The sequence below is a fragment of the Acipenser ruthenus genome, chromosome 37 (assembly GCF_902713425.1).
Source record: "Acipenser ruthenus chromosome 37, fAciRut3.2 maternal haplotype, whole genome shotgun sequence".
Classification (NCBI taxonomy): Eukaryota; Metazoa; Chordata; class Actinopteri; order Acipenseriformes; family Acipenseridae; genus Acipenser; species Acipenser ruthenus.
In genome coordinates this window covers 10,626,340-10,645,479 of record NC_081225.1, presented here as the reverse complement: position 1 = coordinate 10,645,479, position 19,140 = coordinate 10,626,340, and the positions used below count along the sequence as shown (strand labels likewise).

Below are 19,140 nucleotides of genomic sequence, written 5' to 3'. Positions count from 1 at the left end.
GAGATGATAATTCAATGGTCTCTCAATAATCCATGCCCGCTAAAGTTGTCTCAGTTTTGTAAAATGTCTCCTATTAGGGCAGCAGTGTGGAGTAGTGGTTAGGGCTCTGGACTCTTGACCGGAGGGTTGTGGGTCCAATCCCAGGTGGGGGACACTGCCGCTGTTCCCTTGAGCAAGGTATTTTACCTAGATTGCTCCAGTAAAAACCCAACTGTATAAATGGGTAATTGTATGTAAAAAATAATGTGATCTCTTGTAACAATTGTAAGTCGCCCTGGATAAGGGCATCTGCTAAGAAATATATAATAATAATAATAATAATAATATCAAAAAAATGAAGGAAAGGCTTCAGCACAGGGGTTAAAAACAGGCAACACGTGTCCTCCCCTATCAGATTTGAATCATCAGATTAGTTGGGAGGCCCCCGTAGTTTTTCACTGCCACAGAGACTGAGCATATGGGCAGGCAGAAGCCCTGCATGCAGCAGCGAGCAGCAGATTAATAGAAAAAGAGCCGCGCTAGCCTCTGCTGCCCCCCCCCCCCGCGGAGAGAGACTGCAGAGCGGGGCCACAGCCCAGCACGCCTGTCAGAGAATGACAAGCCCCCCGGCAGCTTCTTCCACACCCAGCACGGGGCTGCAACGACAAATAGCTTGAGCAGCTTCCATTAGCCATGCCTTTGAAAAGTTGGCTGGCTGTCCAGTGCCTGCTCCCTTTCATGCTGGGGAAAGGTGACAGTTGGCCTCCTTGATTTAATAAGTTACAGGTGCATCCTAGCTTCCCTGGAGAGAGGTCAGAGGCACCAGATACCGCTGTGTGATGGAGAGGAGCGGGGGGTAGCATGGGGCTGGACCCGCTTCAGGCGACAGCTTGTGGTTTACCAGATTAGCTCTCTTGAGATATCGTGTGGCGTTTGCAAAAACCTTTTTGTCAGTTTTAGAATCGGAGCTGTCGTATTATAAATAGCTTGTGCAGATTACATAGAGCACCGACACAAATTATGGAAACAACAATGATTTTCAGCAAGACTAGGGCTGTTTATTGCCTACTGTTCCTCACTCAGATCCCTTACCTCCTGAATACCTTGGTATCTCTGAGTAGAGTAGTGGTTAGGGCTCTGGACTCTTGACCGGAGGGTCGTGGGTTCAGTCCCAGGTGGGGGGACAATGCTGCTGTACCCTTGAACAAGGTACTTTACCTAGATTGCTCCAGTAAAAACCCAACTGTATAAATGGGTAATTGTATGTAAAAATAATGTGATATCTTGTAACAATTGTAAGTCGTCCTGGATAAGGGTGTCTGCTAAGAAATAAATAATAATAGATAATTGTCTCCTCTTTAAAACGGTTTTGAGGAGCAAGTCATCTGACGAGTTTAATAGCACCCCACAAAGTTCTTGTTTTTCTGGGTTAGCAGTGCATTGCTCACTGGGGAGGGGCCCTCCAGATAGACAACTCTGCACCACCAGGACTCAAACCAGTGAGCTCCTGATCGCCCTGCACTCCAAGCAGCGATGCCTTTACAGGGTGAGCCACTGGAGGATCCTAAACCTGATTTAAAAAAAAATCAAGTTCAGACCCAATTTGAAAAGACTCAGAATCAGACTCCCTAACGATACCCAATCAATTGCAATTAAAGTGATTATTAACGTTGTTATATTAGAATCACATCCTCGTAAAGTATATAGGAAACAGCAGCGAGCTCCCAGCAGACGCTTAATCCACAGACCTGGCCGATGCTCTGCTGTCACCTTCCAGGACCACAGGGTTAACCTTCCCACCGCTGTCTTGTGAATTACCATATAGATTGAAAGCATACAAGGGTCTGGAAGTACTGTCTGAACGAGGCAGCCGAAGCAGGGATCGAATTCCCCCTCCGAGACTGAATAATTTGATTTGTAATTGATAAGAAAAAGGAAAAACAAGTTGGCCAATGTTATCAGGAGTTCATTTAGGGCAGACGCTTCCTCATCATCCCCTCCGAGATTACCCTGCCCCTCGAGGGCTGCTTTCTCGGCCACCGGAGCGTTTAAAATGAAGTTCGGCAGACAATGCATTCGAGAGAACTTACCAGAGGAAGTGATAATGGAGTCATAATGAATCATCTTGATTACAGGATACAGAATTGGATAGCAGCTGGGTGCAGGTCAGGAACACATTGCCACACACAACCATGCTACTGGTTCAAGGAACTGCCGTCTGTTAAGTTTTCAAACTAGTCTTTCAATGTGGAGGCCTGGGTTAATGCCAGTGCACTAGACCAGCCTTTCACCTTCCTATGGAGGCCTGGGTTCCAATCTGGGGTCTAGGTGGATCAGTGGGTTTAATAGATTAGGATTGTCTTTAACCATTAGAGGCCTGGATTAAGATCTTGCCCACAGTTGACAGCAGTATAATCCATATTAAAAAAAAAACACCACCACCACCCATTTGGGCACAATTAACAAAATAAAGGCCAATGACTGGATGGGCATGGAGGCTGAACTGCTCTCTCCCTCCCTCACCCCCCTAAGAGAAAGGGGGCCCCCGTCCAGTCCAGGGCAGACTCGAGGCATGAAGACTGAACGTCTGCCTCCCTCCCTGCCCAGCTCCTGAAAGCTCTGCTTCTGGAGTCTTGGCTTCTCTTTGCTCTGCCGAGGGGCTGCCATCAATCCGTCTGGCTGCCGGCAGAGAGACTGACCCAGAAGCCTGGCAGCTCCTCGCTCACTCTGCTGCAGCACAACCAGCGTCTCCGGATGGCCGCAAGCGAGTCTCCTGGTTGGAGGGAGGGAGGGGGGGGGGGGGGGGGGGGGGCGATCTCAGCAACAGTGTTTAAGAAATTTGTGTCTTCCAGTTAGTATGTATCTGAAGGGGCAGCAGTGTGGAGTAGTGGTTAGGGCTCTGGACTCTTGACCGGAGGGTCGTGGGTTCAATCCCAGGTGGGGGGGACACTGCTGCTGTACCCTTGAGCAAGGTACTTTACCTAGATTGCTCCAGTAAAAACCCAACTGTATAAATGGGGAATTGTATGTTAAAAATAATGGGATATCTTGTAACAATTGTAAGTCACTCTGGATTAATAATAATAATAATAATAATAATAATAATAATAATAATAATAATAATAATAATAATAATAATAATAATGACGTCGGGACTGTGGTTTGCTCACCATGCTGTCACAATACTACAGTAACATTTGTAAGGGTCAACTCATGTTCTAAAAAACGGCGAGCATAGCTTTATTCATTACAGGAAACAAGATCAAAGAACAAAGTCTTTTTGAAGTGCTTTCCAAGTCAGATTATATGCAGAGCAGTCACTGAGTACAGCGAGTTTTCTCAAGCGCTCACACTGCGATGCGCTCTGACAGGCTGTTGACGAGTGCTGCCGACGTTCGTTGCTGTTTTAAGCCGTCCTCCGAAGGGGGGTGGAGGGAGTGTCGATGTGGTGCAGGGGGCTAATTCACCAGCCTCCTCCACTGGCACTGGAACCATTTTTAAAGTGGGGGTGCTGAAAGCCATTGTACAAAACTGTAACCCCTGTATACGATGGAAGCCATGCAAAGCCAGGGGGTGCCCCCAGCACCCCTAGTTCCGGCTTCCCTGGCCTCCTCTGCCTTTGACGACTGGAGGTCTGGGTTTGAATCTGGCTAATCAGGTCTCAACTGAAATGAACCAGGCGCAGTCAACGTTAGAATAACTCACATCACAAAACAAACAGTCTGACACGGCTGTCTGCTTGACAGAGGGACCCAGGACTGGAATTGCAGACTCAGGGAAATTGATGGGAGTGTTTACTCAATGACGTCAGTTCTATTGGCTTTGAAAAATCAAACGTCTACAGCGCATGCGAATCTCGTTGAGTGCATTTCTGTGCTATGAAGTGACTTAACGGATTAAAACCAAAATCAAATATTTGTTTTGATTCATTATTTTAAGTTTTTCCTGTCTCTCGAAGCGACGTCAAAAGCGGTCTGAAAACACTACGGGTTTGCTGTCACGATTCCCCGCGGAGGCAGCTAATGTTATCACAGTAAATTAGTCATTTCCATTCTGATAAATATTTCAGCTTCCAAATTGCATTGCTTTAAATATTTCAATGCACGCAGCCCTGATCTGAAGAGTGTTTGCCTATTTTGAAAAAAAATCTCCAAGATCACAACCAGAGAAGCGACGGGGGTGGAGGGGCGTTCTAGTGCAGGTTCACACTGCTGTGTATGGTTTTGCTGGTCGTACATCTGACATTTCCCCTCTATGAAAGATGCACACGTTCAAGAATACTCTGGGAAAAGAAACCAAAACTCAAAACATTCAAAGTGCCTGCAGTTCATTTCCTTTACAAAAACTCAAGCTCTCAGAAAGCGCATGCATGAGCACGCTTTCCCAGATCGCTGTTTTCAAGTTTTTCATTTGGGGGGGGGGGGGGGGGGGGTTGGGAAGCTCTGTGAATAGATCCCTAGATTTCATTTATCTCCAGCCCTCTTCATCAAACCTTTTCCACAGCGTGTTCATCCCCAGGTGAATTGCACCGTCTCAGCGTTCCTGCGCTGTGCAGAAAACAGGCGGCTACACTGGGATGAGGCAGCCATTGGTAGAGGCAGCTCATATTTGGTTTTCATTGCTGTAAAACATCAGCACCAGCCAGACAGTGTGCTGCCGTACCAGGACCGCTGCACTGTGCGGTATCTGCTCCCAATGCACTGTGTTGCCATGGCTGGCAATGCTGCGGTCTGCTGATGGTCCTGCTAGGTTCACTACACTTTTCCTGCCCATCGAAATGTATGCACGGCTCGTGATGCAATACATGAGATGGTTCATTATAGACAGCCTACTTGTGGTAGCTGCCACTGCTTGATCAATCAAGGCTCGTTGATTAAAAGCTCCTTTTGATTAGTAACACATCAAACGCTGCATAAAGAACGGAGAAAGCTTAGCTATCTCCGAGAGCAGAGAAGAGTCCAGGACAGCTCCTCTACAGCAGAAGAGCCCTTTATAAAGAGAGGGGGCACCGAAGGCTTCTCAGACAGCAAATCCAAGGGGGTTTAATGAGTGTGACGTCAAGGAGAGAGATGGAGAGAGACCGGACCGGGCCTGACCGCTATCAAGGAAGAGATGCTTGACGTCTTTCACACCGTGAGTGCCGGCCGAATTACTCTCTTCATCCAAGCGCAGCGGGCATTTCCGAGGGAGGAGTTATTGGGGGGTAGCTGGGGTCCGTAGCTGTCTGCAATTTGCAAGTGTAATGGATAAACTAGAAAAGCACACAGCCTCTCTCTCTTCCACTCCACTAGACCACACTGCCTCCCTCCAGGTCTCTCAGCTCCAACCTCTCAACTCTTACTACCTAACTGCTTCACAGCCTGACGCTAGTAACCCAAAGATCAGTGGGGAGGCTTGTTGCCCGCAGGCAATTCATCTCTCAGCTTTGCCACTGCAGGGAACCTTTTTAAAATTCAGTAGGATCGTACAGCATGTACTCTGAATGCATTTCCACTTTCAGCCCTGGGTGTCTTGCGCAGCGCAGTTCACAGAGTGAGGATAGGGTGACCGCTCGTCCCCAATTGGACGGGACAGTCCCTAAATGTAAAGATCAAGTCCCGGTCTAAATGCCTCTGGGACAGAATTTGTCCCCGATTCCTAGACACATGCAATCTTACAGTTTAACACCACAGTCAATCCATAGCATATTTGTTTGGGGCAAAGCCCCGCCCCTGCCGCGTCATTTTGAATGATTGACACATTGGATAGCCAATCTAAGACATACAACTGTATAATCCCACTATCATGTGACTTTTTACACTCACATCACATGGTCCCCAACAGCCTGACACTGATCTGCTTCGGAGACAGCAAACAAAAATACAATTCGTAGAATATTTTAATTTCGGTGTTTTCTTTATTTATGAGAAACGGCTGACGCTAAACATTGAAGCGACACTGACAATGATGCGTGGGTGAAAAAGGGCAGGTGTCCCGTTTTTGCATTTTGCAAAGGTGGTGACCCTACGTGAGGATGTGTTTCAGCCCTCGATAACGACACCCTGCCACCCCGCTCTGTGCGAGGCTGCCACGTTTACTCTTCTCTCATATTCATATTTATTATTATCAAGCCTGCCGAAAAATTTCAAAGCAAATTCCAAATCAAAGAGCCGCATTAAAAATACATTAGAGAGTCGTGTAAGTGTTTCTTTTTTGAATCTGACACCTTGCATGTGTCGCTGCACAGCTTCCCGGGAAAGGGAGGATCAAACTTAAACATTGCGTGGGGATCAAGGGACTGGCAAAGGAAAATACTAAAAAAAAAACACACAGATCAAGCAGAACGTCACATCAGAACCAGTTTTACAAACCTGAGGATCTCACTGCGGTTTTATATTCAGAGCTGGGTAAACTTGCTTCATGATCAAGCTCCTCTGTATGGGACTGCACTGCGCAAAAACACAACTAAATATACGCCAGGGTGCAGCGGCCTTTTGAAACGGAGCAGCAATCCCACTTAAAATACGCTTGGCAAGGTTTGAAAACAGGCAGGCAGACACTGTAGAGACCCTCAATCATGGCTAGCAAGCTCTTAAATGGCAGGAGCGGCACTTATTTAGATTAAGGTTGTCCTATGGCTGGATATACGACTCACTGGTGGGCGGGGCTTATTTGAAATATCCCATTTTAGGTTTGTAACGGGTTTTAAATGACTGCAAGCACAGCCAATGAGCAGAAAGTTCTGACGCAGTGGCTGGTGCACGGTAATTGTTGCTGTTCAGTAAAGTAAGGGTTGTGTTTGTGGGGCTCATTAAGGACCCCCTGTCAATGGGAGGGGCTCTTTCAGGCAAAAACATTGGACAGCTCCGATTTCAGGGACAGATAAAAAGTCATGCTTAATTTGGGTTGAGAGTTCGGGTGATATCATGCAAAACTGCGAGTACTCTGCATAACAACATTGCAATCGTGTGGAAGCACGTGTGGATTTACTAAGTAAATGCAAACGCACAGCAACCAGAGACACTTCATGGAAAGTGTCACTGCTTTTCTGAAACGGTTTGATTTTATTTGATTTAACACCAAAACAGCTGAAAGGGGAAGTCAGAGTACCTGCACACATCCAATACGGGGAATTAGAGCATGAGGATCATTTTTTACGTAAAGGTGCTCTTCAGTTTTCTCCACTTCCAAAAAGGCCTGCTAAGTGTGTGCGGTGTTGCGGAAACATACCCCCCCACCCCCCCATCGTACAGCACGCTGACAGTGTCTGAGAGCCGTGCTTTGATGTGCGAGCAGCAACTCTCCTCTGATGTGAAAACAGACGCTCGCTCTAGTTTAACAATCAGCAGGTACCTCTTCCCTTCTGATAGGATCCCCTCCCTCTCTCCCGCTCCCTCTCTCTCTCCTTCCTTCCCTCTCTCCTCTCTACCGCTCCCTCTCTCCTCTCTCCCTCTCTCTCCCTCCCTCTCCTTCCCTCTCTCCTCTCTACCGCTCCCTCTCTCTCACTCCCTCTCCCCCTCCCTCTCCCTCTCTCCTTCCTTCCCTCTCCTCTCTACCGCTTCCTCTCTCCCTCTCTCCTTCCCTCTCTCCCTCTCTCCCTCCCGCTCTCTCTCCTCTCTCCCCTCTCTCCCTCCCACTCCCTCTTCCTCTCCCTCTCTCCCTCTCCTCTTTCTCTCCCTCCCTCTCTCTCCCGCTCCCTCTCTCCATCCCTCTCCCTCTCTCTCTCCTGCTCCCTCTCTCCATCCCTCTCCCTCTCCCTCCCTCTCTCTCTCATTCCCCGGGACAGTGCCCTCCTTGTCAAGCTCACACAACGCACAAAGCCTCGGGTTTTGATAAGGTGTAGCACTTTATTGATTGATTTATTGTGTTGTATTTTTCCTGCCACCTTGGATGGTCTTCAGAATCTGAAAGGATCAGGGCAGATTAATAAAACCAAACTATTCCTTTCCATCATCATATATTCACCTATCAAGAGCACTCAAGCACTTTTTGAGGCCTGTCAGAGAAACAAGGTCAAACACCATTTTGTAGATGTATCATTTATATCCTTCATATACCCACTTGCATGAAAACCTCTGGGTGGGAGAATTTCAATTTCCGCTCAGCAATCAGAGATATAGAAACAACAGGCACTCTGTGTGTGAAAATGTCAGACCGCTGTGTGCGTTTTACCATGTGCAGGCTGTGTGTTCCCTTTCTCTCACTATTTTAAATGAATCGCACGTGTGGGCTATTAAAGTCGGCAATTTAAATTAGACAATCACACTAATTTGCCTGTTTTGACAATCTTCAAGAGATCTTCCAAACTGCAGAAGCAAACGGGGGGTTCTAATGGATCTGCACACTGCCCTACGTCATGGTCGAGAACTGTTTCGTCACGAAGTGCTTCGTCATACTGAGAACGGATTCCCGCGGATATCAGATCGAGGATGCCTGGTTACCATGGCGACCCGACTTCAAAACACCGTACTTGCGGCGCCTGACGCGAATTACACTTTAACCGACCTTTCGGACCATAGAGACAGAGTAATCGTTTACTGTAGTTTTAAAGACGTTTCGCGTTTTTTTTAGAGCCTCGTCTAGTCAATTTTGACTCGGTCCGGAAGCATTGAAATGTATTTAAAAAATACGAAAGCTCATATAAAAGATGTTGACGGCGCTATCAAAGTCAAAGAAAACTTCGCCTTCTCAAACCGCCTCGCTGTCTCCACACCTCACAACGAGCCGTTCAATAAAAATGGAAATCGCCAAAATGATATCCGCGGTGATTAAATGCTGTCAGTTTTTTTTCAGATCGCAATCGCGGCAGTCTCAGCAGGAGAGATTTAAAAAAACAAATCGCAGAATTTAATTATAGGCCCCCCCCTGGGATTCAATGCAGAGTGAATCATTCGGGCCGGGCTGGGATGAAAACCCGGACTGGATTGAGGGTTTGGATGCCTTCGGAAACTCTAAGATGGATTTTACAGAGATTCAGTGCGTATCCATTATATTCAAAGCACGTCACATCACTATGAAAAATGATATACAATTATTAGTGTGTGTTTTTATATCATGCATGCTTTTTCATGGTTATGCTATGCATGTAGCATTAGTTTACCATGGCACAATTTTTTTTGTATATGGAGAACCAGACCTCTCTGTGCTTTACAATGCTTCCCTATGCTTTACCAGACCTCTATGTGCTTTACAATGCTTCCCTATGCTTTACCATACCTCTCTATGCTTTACAATGCTTCCCTATGCTTTACCAGACCTCTCTGTGCTTTACAATGCTTCCCTATGCTTTACCAGACCTCTCTGTGCTTTACAATGCTTCCCTATGCTTTACCATACCTCTCTGTGCTTTACAATGCTTCCCTATGCTTTACCACACCTCTCTGTGCTTTGCAATGCTTCCCTATGCTTTACCAGGCCTCTCTGTGCTTTGCAATGCTTCTCCATACACTGCTATGCTTTTATTACAGTGTTGTAAGAGATCAGTGAATTACTGCTGCATTCCCGCGGACTGTCTGGCACTGCCAGGGAAGACCAGTAGCGTGACCCACGATAACAGCTGGATCTTTCTGTTAGGTTTAACCACAAACAGAATCATGCATAGCCGCGGAGGGGGGGGGGGGGGGGGGGGGGCAGGTCAGTGCGATACTTGCCTGCTGACGGGCCCCTCACGTCAGTAGAACATATCATACCCTCTCAGGGTCGGCTGTGCGTTCTCAAAGAGGGCGGGTCTGTGGCAGCGCCCGTCACTGTGTTAAGATTTTCAAAATCCAAGCCCCTGCTGGGAAAGGAATAATCAGCTCTCTCGCTGTCTCTCAAACTGAAAGCACATTGCACTCTGAATAAAAACCAAACACAGGCCTTTCATCTCCTGATAAAGAACACCGTTGGAGATCAGTTGCAGGAAAAAAAAAAAAACAACACTACAACGGATGCTATTTTTATTTTTCACTGCAGCGCAGAGGAAAATGATTCCTACCTGGCAGGGCTTCCACAGTGACGCTGTCAATGACTTGTCTGTGGTGCTGTTATCTCAGTTCAAACAGAAGTGCAATCTTGTTATTTTTTTTTTAAGCTTTTGCAATCATGCTGTGATTGCAGCTTCCATAATAATTTTTGTAACCCTTACTTGTCATCCACTTCAGTTCTCTATGGATCTGAAACCAGCAGAATCGCATGCTTTAACAGGCATGGTTTCTCATTTTAAAACACGATATCTAGTAACACAGATCTGGCCAAAGGTTTTGCATCCCCCTGTAGAATGAACTCATTTTGCTTCATAAAGTCGAATGAAACCTGCTGAATAATGTTAACATATTGAATTGCACACCGCTTTGTAGTTTTCCATATACTTCACAAAAAACTGACACAATCTAATATGAAATACTGCTGTTCTACTATTACGGCTTCCGGTAGACTTTTGCGATATCATTTTGTAGTTTCTTTGATTACATGATGTTGAATAAAATAAAGAAATCATGTTCATATAGCTGTCCTAAAATTCTAGCTGATGCAAATCTTTTGGCCAGAGCTGTTTAGATTAGATTAAAGAACTTGCATGAGTGAGATTATCCCCACCTCTTCAGGGCATTCTTAATTGATTCAAATCTTTAATGCTTTTTAAAAGTAGTTTTCCTGGATTTCTGACTAGCCCGCAACAGTCGAGAACAGTTTCCTGAATGTCAAACTGAGTTGATTTTTCAAAGTGTTTTTTATTAAGGTAATGCTTATTTGAATGACAGGTGCATGGCTTCAAATTAATGACACAGAATTGAAATTCAACAGTCTGCACAGTGCCATCAGTTAAAAAGCCCTCTGGAAAAAAAACATACTAGGCTGCGAAAATCTAAATCAGGTCTAGACTCTACAGACTGGCTAATGGGTCACCAATCACCACCTGTGCCATATGCTGCATCAGACAGGGGCACTGCGATTGAATTGCAATGGCTTTGCAAACTGGGCAGGAACAGTCTCCTGCACAGATTCATCGAAATATATAGGGCTCAATTCACAACACATTAGGACTGATTTTTTTTTAATTTTTTTTTTTTAAAAGCCCATTTTGAGTAATTAAATCAAGTTTGCAGTTCACGAAAACTGTTTTAGAGAGGGTTCGAATTTATGCTCATTTGTCAAAGCACTGTTTAATCTCGGAGGATATTTCTAAACACGAATGGTCTTTCCCGTGCTTGCCTGTTCTTTACCTTCGCTTTCACTGTGCTTTATTAGACTTTGCTTTTCCTAGGGGAACTTCAATAAGTGATAGAGTGAACTCCTTTGCTCTAGAAACGAGGCACGTGGCTACACTGGTGTACTGAGAGTTTCGACAGGGTTCCCGAGAGCTCCTCTTCCCAATCCTCTCCTGTAATGCTGTGCAGGCTGATAGAGGGAGGGGTTCACCTTGAATCAGCGGTCAGGTCCCGGGCTGTCTGGATTGATGGATTTGATAGCGGTCTCTGTCAGATCAGGGATGATGGATTGCATCTGCCTGCCTGACAGACAGCGCCTCGCCCTCCAGTTCAGGTCACTTCTTTTCACGCTGGCTTGGGTCACCAAGTTGAGCTTCAATTCTCCTGATTGGCAAGTGTGTTGCAGTGGTCAGTCGACATTTGAACTGGGCACTATGAATAGAAAAAAACCCAATTATAATGCAATGCAGACAGACAGGGGCACTGCAATGGCAATGCAGACAGACAGGGGCACTGCAATGGCAATGCAGACAGACAGGGGCACTGCAATGGCAATGCAGACAGACAGGGGCACTGCAATGGCAATGCAGGCAGACAGGGGCACTGCAGTGGCAATGCAGACAGACGGGCATTGCAATGGCAATGCAGACAGACAGGGGCACTGCAATGGCAATGCAGACAGACAGGGGCACTGCAATGGCAATGCAGACAGACAGGGGCACTGCAATGGCAAATCAATGGTTATGTACCAAAGGGTATCTCAAGGGCAGCTACAATGGGATGATGCACACATTAGTAGAATGGCACAGTGGGAACATTTTCAAATTCTGACATAACCATGGCAACGGATAATCCATTCCAGTTTCATGTCCTCCCCCCTCCCCAGTCAGCCAGCCTGTCCATTCCTGCAGGCTCTGCGAGGTGTTGCAGGGCCTGCTGAATCGGACTGCTGTGAACCAAAGTGTTCTCCACATGCAGCTCCCATCAAGAGCCTCTCCTTTCCAGACAGGAAACCCGCTCCGCCATGACATTGAAATGGGTCACGAAGATGGAAGGGAGGGGGGTTGACAGCCGGGACAGACAGAAACAAGCTGGGTTTGATTAAAACTCGACACGGCATCTTGTTCCAGGAACAGCATACAGAACAGCATGACTCGAAGTCGCTGACACCAGATCCACCCCTATCACTGCGCGGACGCCTCTGTTACAGTCACGCTGATTGAACAGTTGGAATGGGACGCAATGGTGCCAGAAGGAGACGCTTGCTGTCGCGTTCACTGGCCCGTACGGGAGTCTTGCGTCTCATCAGATCCCGTGAAAAACAACGTCCCGGGCAGTGGGCACGGTACAGAAAACTGACGCTTCAAAATGTACAAACTCTGCTGCTCGTGCTGCTGCCAAAACAGTACGCCGTGAAGCGCAGACGAAAACGTAATCATAAAAACAGATTAGGGACGCAATGATTTGCGTTAACTCGCAGGGATCCCAGCGCAGGGCTTGTGAGTGGTATAGGGTTCACCGAGCTGTAAACACGGTCTCGTTTGATTTTAGAGGTGGGGATAGTTTAATGCTGTTACTGGGTTCAAAATGAATACAAGGACAAATGGCTGTCTTTAGTGGAATACATAAGAACATAAGAAAGTTTACAAACGAGAGGAGGCCATTCAGCCCATCTTGCTCGTTTGGTTGTTAGTAGCTTATTGATCCCAGAATCTCGTCAAGCAGCTTCTTGAAGGATCCCAGGTTGTCAGCTTCAACAACATTACTGGGGAGTTGGTTCCAGACCCTCACAATTCACTGTGTAAAAAAGTGCCTCCTATTTTCTGTTCTGAATGCCCTTTTATCTAATCTCCATTTGTGACCCCTGGTCCTTGTTTCATTTTTCAGGTCAAAGAAGTCCCCTGGGTCGACATTGTCTATACCTTTTAGGATTTTGAATGTTTGAATCAGATCGCCACGTAGTCTTCTTTGTTCAAGACTGAATAGATTCAATTCTTTTAGCCTGTCTGCATACGACATGCCTTTTAAACCCGGGATAATTCTGGTTGCTCTTCTTTACACTCTTTCTAGAGCAGCAATATCCTTTTTGTATCGAGGTGACCAGAACTGAACACAGTATTCTAGGTGAGGTCTTACTAATGCATTGTAAAGTTTTAACATTACTTCCCTTGATTTAAATTCAATACTTCTCACAATATATCCGAATGTACCGTCACAGCTAAACAAAAGGAAACCGGAGCTAATGACTTGGTTGAATTAATTAGTTTGTTGCTATTTAAGTCATGGGATAGTGCAGTCAAGTTTTAAACGGGGCTGGTTCGTTTCCTCCACGGGACTTTCGTACACTTTGATGTGTTTTTGCCAGGGGATAGTGCTCTGAGAAGGGGCTGGTTCATTATCTTCTCTGCGCTTTGACCTTGAGGTGAAGCAGGACGCTCTTAAAAAGGGATGCTTCGTTATCCTCACAGGACTTCACTACATTTTGAAAAGTTTTTACCACAGGACAGCGCTGTAAACTTTGAGACTCAAAGTATTCTCTTTTCTTTAACTGTGTTTCCACTTAATAATTCAGCACGGAGCAAACGTGCTTAACAGAGAGGACGATGGCAGCTAAATTTCAGCAGGGTCTCGCGGTTTTGTTTTGCTTTAAGCGATTTCACAATCAGAAGAAATCAAATTGTCGAGTTAATTAAGCCGCTGTGAATATTTGTATGCGACCTGTTCTGAAAACGCAGATTCGTGTTGACAGTCTTGAGTATGTGGCTACGTAATGACAGCTGCAGACCCTTATGCAGAAATATAGCCTTTAGGATTCAGGACATAAATTAGTAACCTGGTTGAATGGTGCGTATTGATCAGAATACACACACTCGCGTATTGATCAGAATACACACACTCGCGTATTGATCAGAATACACACACTCGCGTATTGATCAGAATACACACAATCGCGTATTGATCAGAATACACACAATCGCGTATTGATCAGAATACACACAATCGCGTATTGATCAGAATACACACAATCGCGTATTGATCAGAATACACACACTCGCGTATTGATCAGAATACACACACTCGCGTAGTGATCAGAATACACACACTCGCGTATTGATCAGGTAGGAAATGAAATGTTAATAACCTGCAGATGGTTTCTCTCTGGGTCTGGATGCACTGTATCGATGCACAAAACAAGACTAGCACAATACAGCGTGTTTATTGGTCTCTTTGAGAAGGTCAGTTACACAATACAGCGTGTATACATACAACAGACAGAGTTTGCGTTATAGGATGAGCTATGTGCAGCATCCCTTTAAAGCAAAACACCTTCAAACGTCTTATATATATATATATATATATATATATATATATATATATATATATATATATATATATATATATATATAATTTGGCATTGTTTGCAATTATTTACAAACTAAATCACTGCTACGTTTTGTCAATCTAAAAAGCGAGATCGGTTTCGCGTGAAAGTATCCAGACAGGCGCTGTATTCCTACGCTGGGATTCCCAGTAGTGATGTGACCTTGAGATTGCAAGTCATTTCATAACATTGTCCCTCTGTTCCGATGGATGCGGTGTCAGAGGCAGAGGGAGACCACAGCGCAGGTGTTCCGATGTATTGCAAGACATTCCATTTCTCTTCTTTTGCATATGACCCGAACGATCCACAAACCCCAAATTCCAGTGCCTAGCCGGACGCATTCCAACGCATTCAATATCGCGGCATTATTAAAACAACAGCCTGTACGAACACTGGTATCATCGTGTCCTTAATATTCCAGCAGCAACGTGACCCTGATATTCCACAGAACTCCAGACACTGTATTCCAATGTTGCAGAGACCCTGGTAAGCGTGTTCCAGTGAATGCATCGGTAGTTAGCCCCTATGTACAAATCTGTCCACATTACTGACCATATTATGAATCTGTCCAGTTTTGCCCCCCACAGCTTTCTTAGTAACGCTTTCCTTCCACAGTTTCAGGAAATCTATCCGCAGTTTTCCAGTGCTCTGAATCACAGCTGCAGTGCCTCTGTCCTCAGTGTCCTAGCTCCTGCAGCCCCACCTCAAGCCAGCCCGTCGGGTGTGAAGGGGGTGATTTTATCCAGAGAGATGCCCGTCTCGCACTCAGCGTGCACCACAGCGGAGGGGCAGCTGGGGCTCTCGCACCCGCACACGGAGGCCGGCGAGATCTGGGAGACCTTGTCGAAGGAGAGCTCCTTCTCCCTGGGGGACTGCTTGACCATGTTGGGCAGCAAGTGGGGGCAGCTGAGGGTCATGACGTCCTGGGGGTTGGTGGTGTCGTGGTGGTAGGACACCAGCTCGTTGCTGAAGTTGACCGTCTCCACCGCGTTGCTGGAGCAGAGGCGGCCGCACCCCAGGATGGTGCTGAAGGCCCTGCGGAAGTCCGCGTTGAAGGCGTAGATGATGGGGTTCAGGGTGGAGTTGGCCCAGCCGAACCACACGAAGATGCTGAAGGTGGTCTCGCTCACGCAGGGCGGCTGGCCAGGGCCGTGGGTGGCTGGGTCACAGAAGGGGACCATGCAGTTGAGGATGAAGAAGGGCAGCCAGCAGCAGACAAAGACGCCCATGATGATGGAGAGGGTCTTGAGGACCTTGGTCTCCTTCTTGAAGGAGCTCTTGAGGCTGGCATCGTGGGGGCAGTCGCTGCCTTGGCAGTTCTGGGCGTGCTCCACCGCCCGCTCCAGCGAGGAGATGCGTCGGATCTGCTTCTGAGCGATGAGGTAGATGCGGGTGTAGGTGACGATCATGATGGCCACGGGGATGTAGAAGCTGATGAGGGACGAGGAGATGGCGTACGTGCGGTTCAGGCTGGAGTCGCAGTTCTCCAGCTGGGTGGCGTTTGGAGAGGAGCCGGGATCCGGAGGGATGTCGTCCGCTTTGTGCCAACTCAGCTGCACCGGGATGAAGGAGATGAGAACAGACAAGGTCCAGGTCACCCCGATCATGACGAAAGCTACTCGCTGGGTCATCTTGCGCTCATAGCGGAATGGGCTGGCGATGGCCCAGTAGCGGTCCAAGCTGATAATGCACAGGTTGAGGATGGAGGCAGTGGAGCACATGATGTCAAACGCCACCCAGATGTCGCAGAAGCTGCCAAACGGCCAGAATCCGGCCACCTCGGTGACTGCCCTCCAGGGCATGACCAGAATGGCCACCAACAGGTCCGAAACGGCCAGGGAGATGACGAAGAAGTTGGTGACCTTGGAACGCAGATGGCGGAATTTGACGACTGCCGCGCACACCAGCGTGTTCCCCAGCAGCGTGCTGAGGATGAGGAGGAAGAGGAGGCAGCCGCTCAGGGTGCGGAGAGCGAGTCCCGGGGCTTCCTCCTCGTCCCAACTCTCTCGGGACCACGTGCCGTTGGTCACGTTGCTCCAGGGAAGGCTCTCCTCCCCCAGCCGCTGATGTGGTCCCGATTCCCAGCTGCTTCCCTTGGGGAACCGGAGCTCCATTTTCTCCATAGCTTCTGGGCCAACTTCAGGAGCCGAGAGAGAAATAGTAAACGGCCATTGCGTGTAGGCTGCGATCCCCAAATAGCTTGAACTGATAACAAAAAAAAAAAAATCTTCTCAAAACAAGCAGTCGACGTCTGCCTCTGCTACTCTCCTAGGTGAGTACATCTTCCACTTTCTCTAGTCTGATGTTTGATCAGTCTTTTTTTTTTCAACCCCAGTTTGAATCTGTCTGCATCCCCTAACAAACCCATCAGGAGTGTGGAGCACTTGTGCTCAGCTAATGAACTCCCAGCCGTTTCGAACAGAAGAGGGAGCGAGGAGAGAAGGGGCACGGAGAGAGAGAGAGAGAGAGAGAGAGAGAGAGAGAGAGAGAGAGAGAGAGAGAGAGAGAGAGAGAGAGAGAGAGAGAGAATGATTACTCTCAGTGGCTGACTGCTCTCTTTTTTGAGAGCTGATCTTCTCTCCCCACACCAACGTCAGCAGCTGCTGTAATGTATTTAAATTTTTACACGCTGGGCAGAGAGGTTAAGAAAAGGATGCAAGTTTCAGAAACAACTTGTAGGTAGCAAGTTATAATACAAAGAAGAAAAATCTTCACTCAGCATCCTTATAAATCGTCTGTTGCTCATTATTATTATTATTATTATTATTATCATCACCTGCTTGCTTAAATCATTCAGTGTCTCAGTACTGTGTTACTTTAGCCTGTGTCCGTCAATGGGTACAGTTTACACGTATATATTTCTTTGCTCTATATACTGCACTTACCTGTAAAGTAATCTGCTTAACGCGCATGCCTGAATTCAGTATGTCCCTTATCCACGGCACTCGGGGATAAGACTGTGCAAAGCAGAGCATTGAAATCGCAGTTCAAACTACAACACGAGACTGTGCTGTGCCGGAGTGTACTGATGAATACACACGTGTGCGTAATTGTTTAGTCTAAAAATAGTAAAACTGCGTACCTCTTCAAATCCAATGTTGCTTACACAGCGTGATAGCGAACGTGAAATCTGCGACTGTTTACGAGCCGAAAACAATTAAAAAGGTTTCTATTAAGCAAATGATCAGTTCAATGAAGGGTCTAGTTAAATAATTGAGAGCTCAATTGAAATGAAAACCGGCAGACACAGGGGGGTCCCCAGCACTGGCAGTGGAACAGTTTTTAAAGTGGGGGTGCCATTGAACCAAACTGTAACCCCTGCTTACGATGGAAGTCGTGCTGCCGCACCCCCAGCACCCCCAGTTCCAGCGCCATCCAGGGGGTCTGTCTGTCTGTCTGTCTGTCTTTTGTTGTGGTTTTGTTTGTGCAGGCGTGGGAACACAATTATAGTGTTTGGAAAGGAGAGTAACTGAGGGAAGTGAAACGAGCCTGCACACGGACTTTCCTGTGGTATTATTATTATTATTATTATTATTATTATTATTATTATTATTATTATTACAATGGTCAATGTTTGTATTGTCTTCTGTATTTACGCCTGGTTAACGAACCTTACCCTTCCTTAATGCACTAAACATCGCAATGTTGCGGTTTGCACGTCGGTGATTTAAAATGACTGTTTTTGACAAATCTTAATTATGATGACGTGTTAATGGAAAATCTCTTAATTGATCAATTGGGTGTTAAACAATGTGGCGTTGCTACTTTTTAACCGTGATTTTTTAGGTATGTTGACTGTTTTTTTTTTCTCTTCTTGGTAACACTATTCCCCATATTTTAATTTAACTCGATATAAAAACTAACCCGATATAATACCATTCCGTGCTTTACCGCGCTGATCTGGCGCAGTCTGACTACAGATTTTAAAACGCGAGCCCCTCTGAGCGCGCGGGTGTTCCAACTACAGAGATGATTAACGCACGCGCGCACCGCAGGCTGCAGTGATTAAATGCGATGCTATGCACATGGTAATAAAGGCATGCTGATTTTCATGGGCTGTTTGTACTGCTGTTATTCACTTGCATGCTCAGTCTATTCGTAGACCCGTTTTGCTATTGCCAGCGCGTCTACGTCTTATTGCTGTTATCAAAGCACACTTCGCGGGACAGAGCGCAAGGCATTTTAAACCGCGTGTGCGTCCTGCAATGATTTGCACTGTTAGTTCTGCTTAGAATGAGACAGCACGCCAGTAATATACAATCTTCTCTGATTACTCTAAATGACTGCTCCGATCCCCGGGGGCTTTTCTATACACGCCATGCATGTGAACAAAGAAATCCAGATTATCAAACAAACCTAGTGTAGCAATTCCTTTATAAAGTGCCATCGTTTTGGGTATCTATTTTACGGAGATTGCCTTCAGTCTGTGTTGAGAAAATAAAACAAGGGAGAAGCTAATCCCACAGATTTGGCAGATACAGTATAAACGTTGTGTTGTAAAAGATCGTTCTGCTGAGCGTGCATCTCTGCAGCGGGTCACCTTGTTCAGAACACTGTGCCAGCGTGCTTTCATTACAGGCTCAGCTCCAACGCATTCTCTATGCGTAGCGAGCG

The 19,140-nt window shown here is 46.6% G+C and overlaps 1 protein-coding gene across 2 annotated transcripts; it reads right to left on the bottom strand.

Moving 5' to 3' along the window:
- Positions 1-9,662: 9,662 nt before the first annotated feature.
- LOC117397814 (D(1) dopamine receptor-like) lies at positions 9,663-18,030 on the bottom strand. Of its 2 annotated transcripts, none has more exons than XR_009310840.1 (2): positions 17,412-18,030; positions 9,663-11,576 (listed from the first exon to the last, which is right to left on the bottom strand). XR_009310840.1 is itself a non-coding variant. In XM_059008697.1 (2 exons), exon 2 carries the CDS (start codon positions 16,647-16,649, stop codon positions 15,231-15,233), a length of 1,419 nt encoding a protein of 472 aa, XP_058864680.1. In that variant the 5' UTR covers positions 16,650-16,725; positions 17,412-18,030; the 3' UTR covers positions 14,562-15,230. The 2 variants fall into 2 exon arrangements, 1 of the variants encoding a protein (XP_058864680.1); XM_059008697.1 differs by lacking the exon at positions 9,663-11,576 and adding an exon at positions 14,562-16,725.
- Positions 18,031-19,140: the final 1,110 nt, after the last annotated feature.

What these genes read in the sequence shown, in the direction of transcription:
- LOC117397814 (XM_059008697.1), bottom strand. Translation starts at nt 16,649, where the DNA reads ATGGAGAAAATGGAGCTCCGGTTCCCCAAGGGAAGCAGCTGGGAATCG.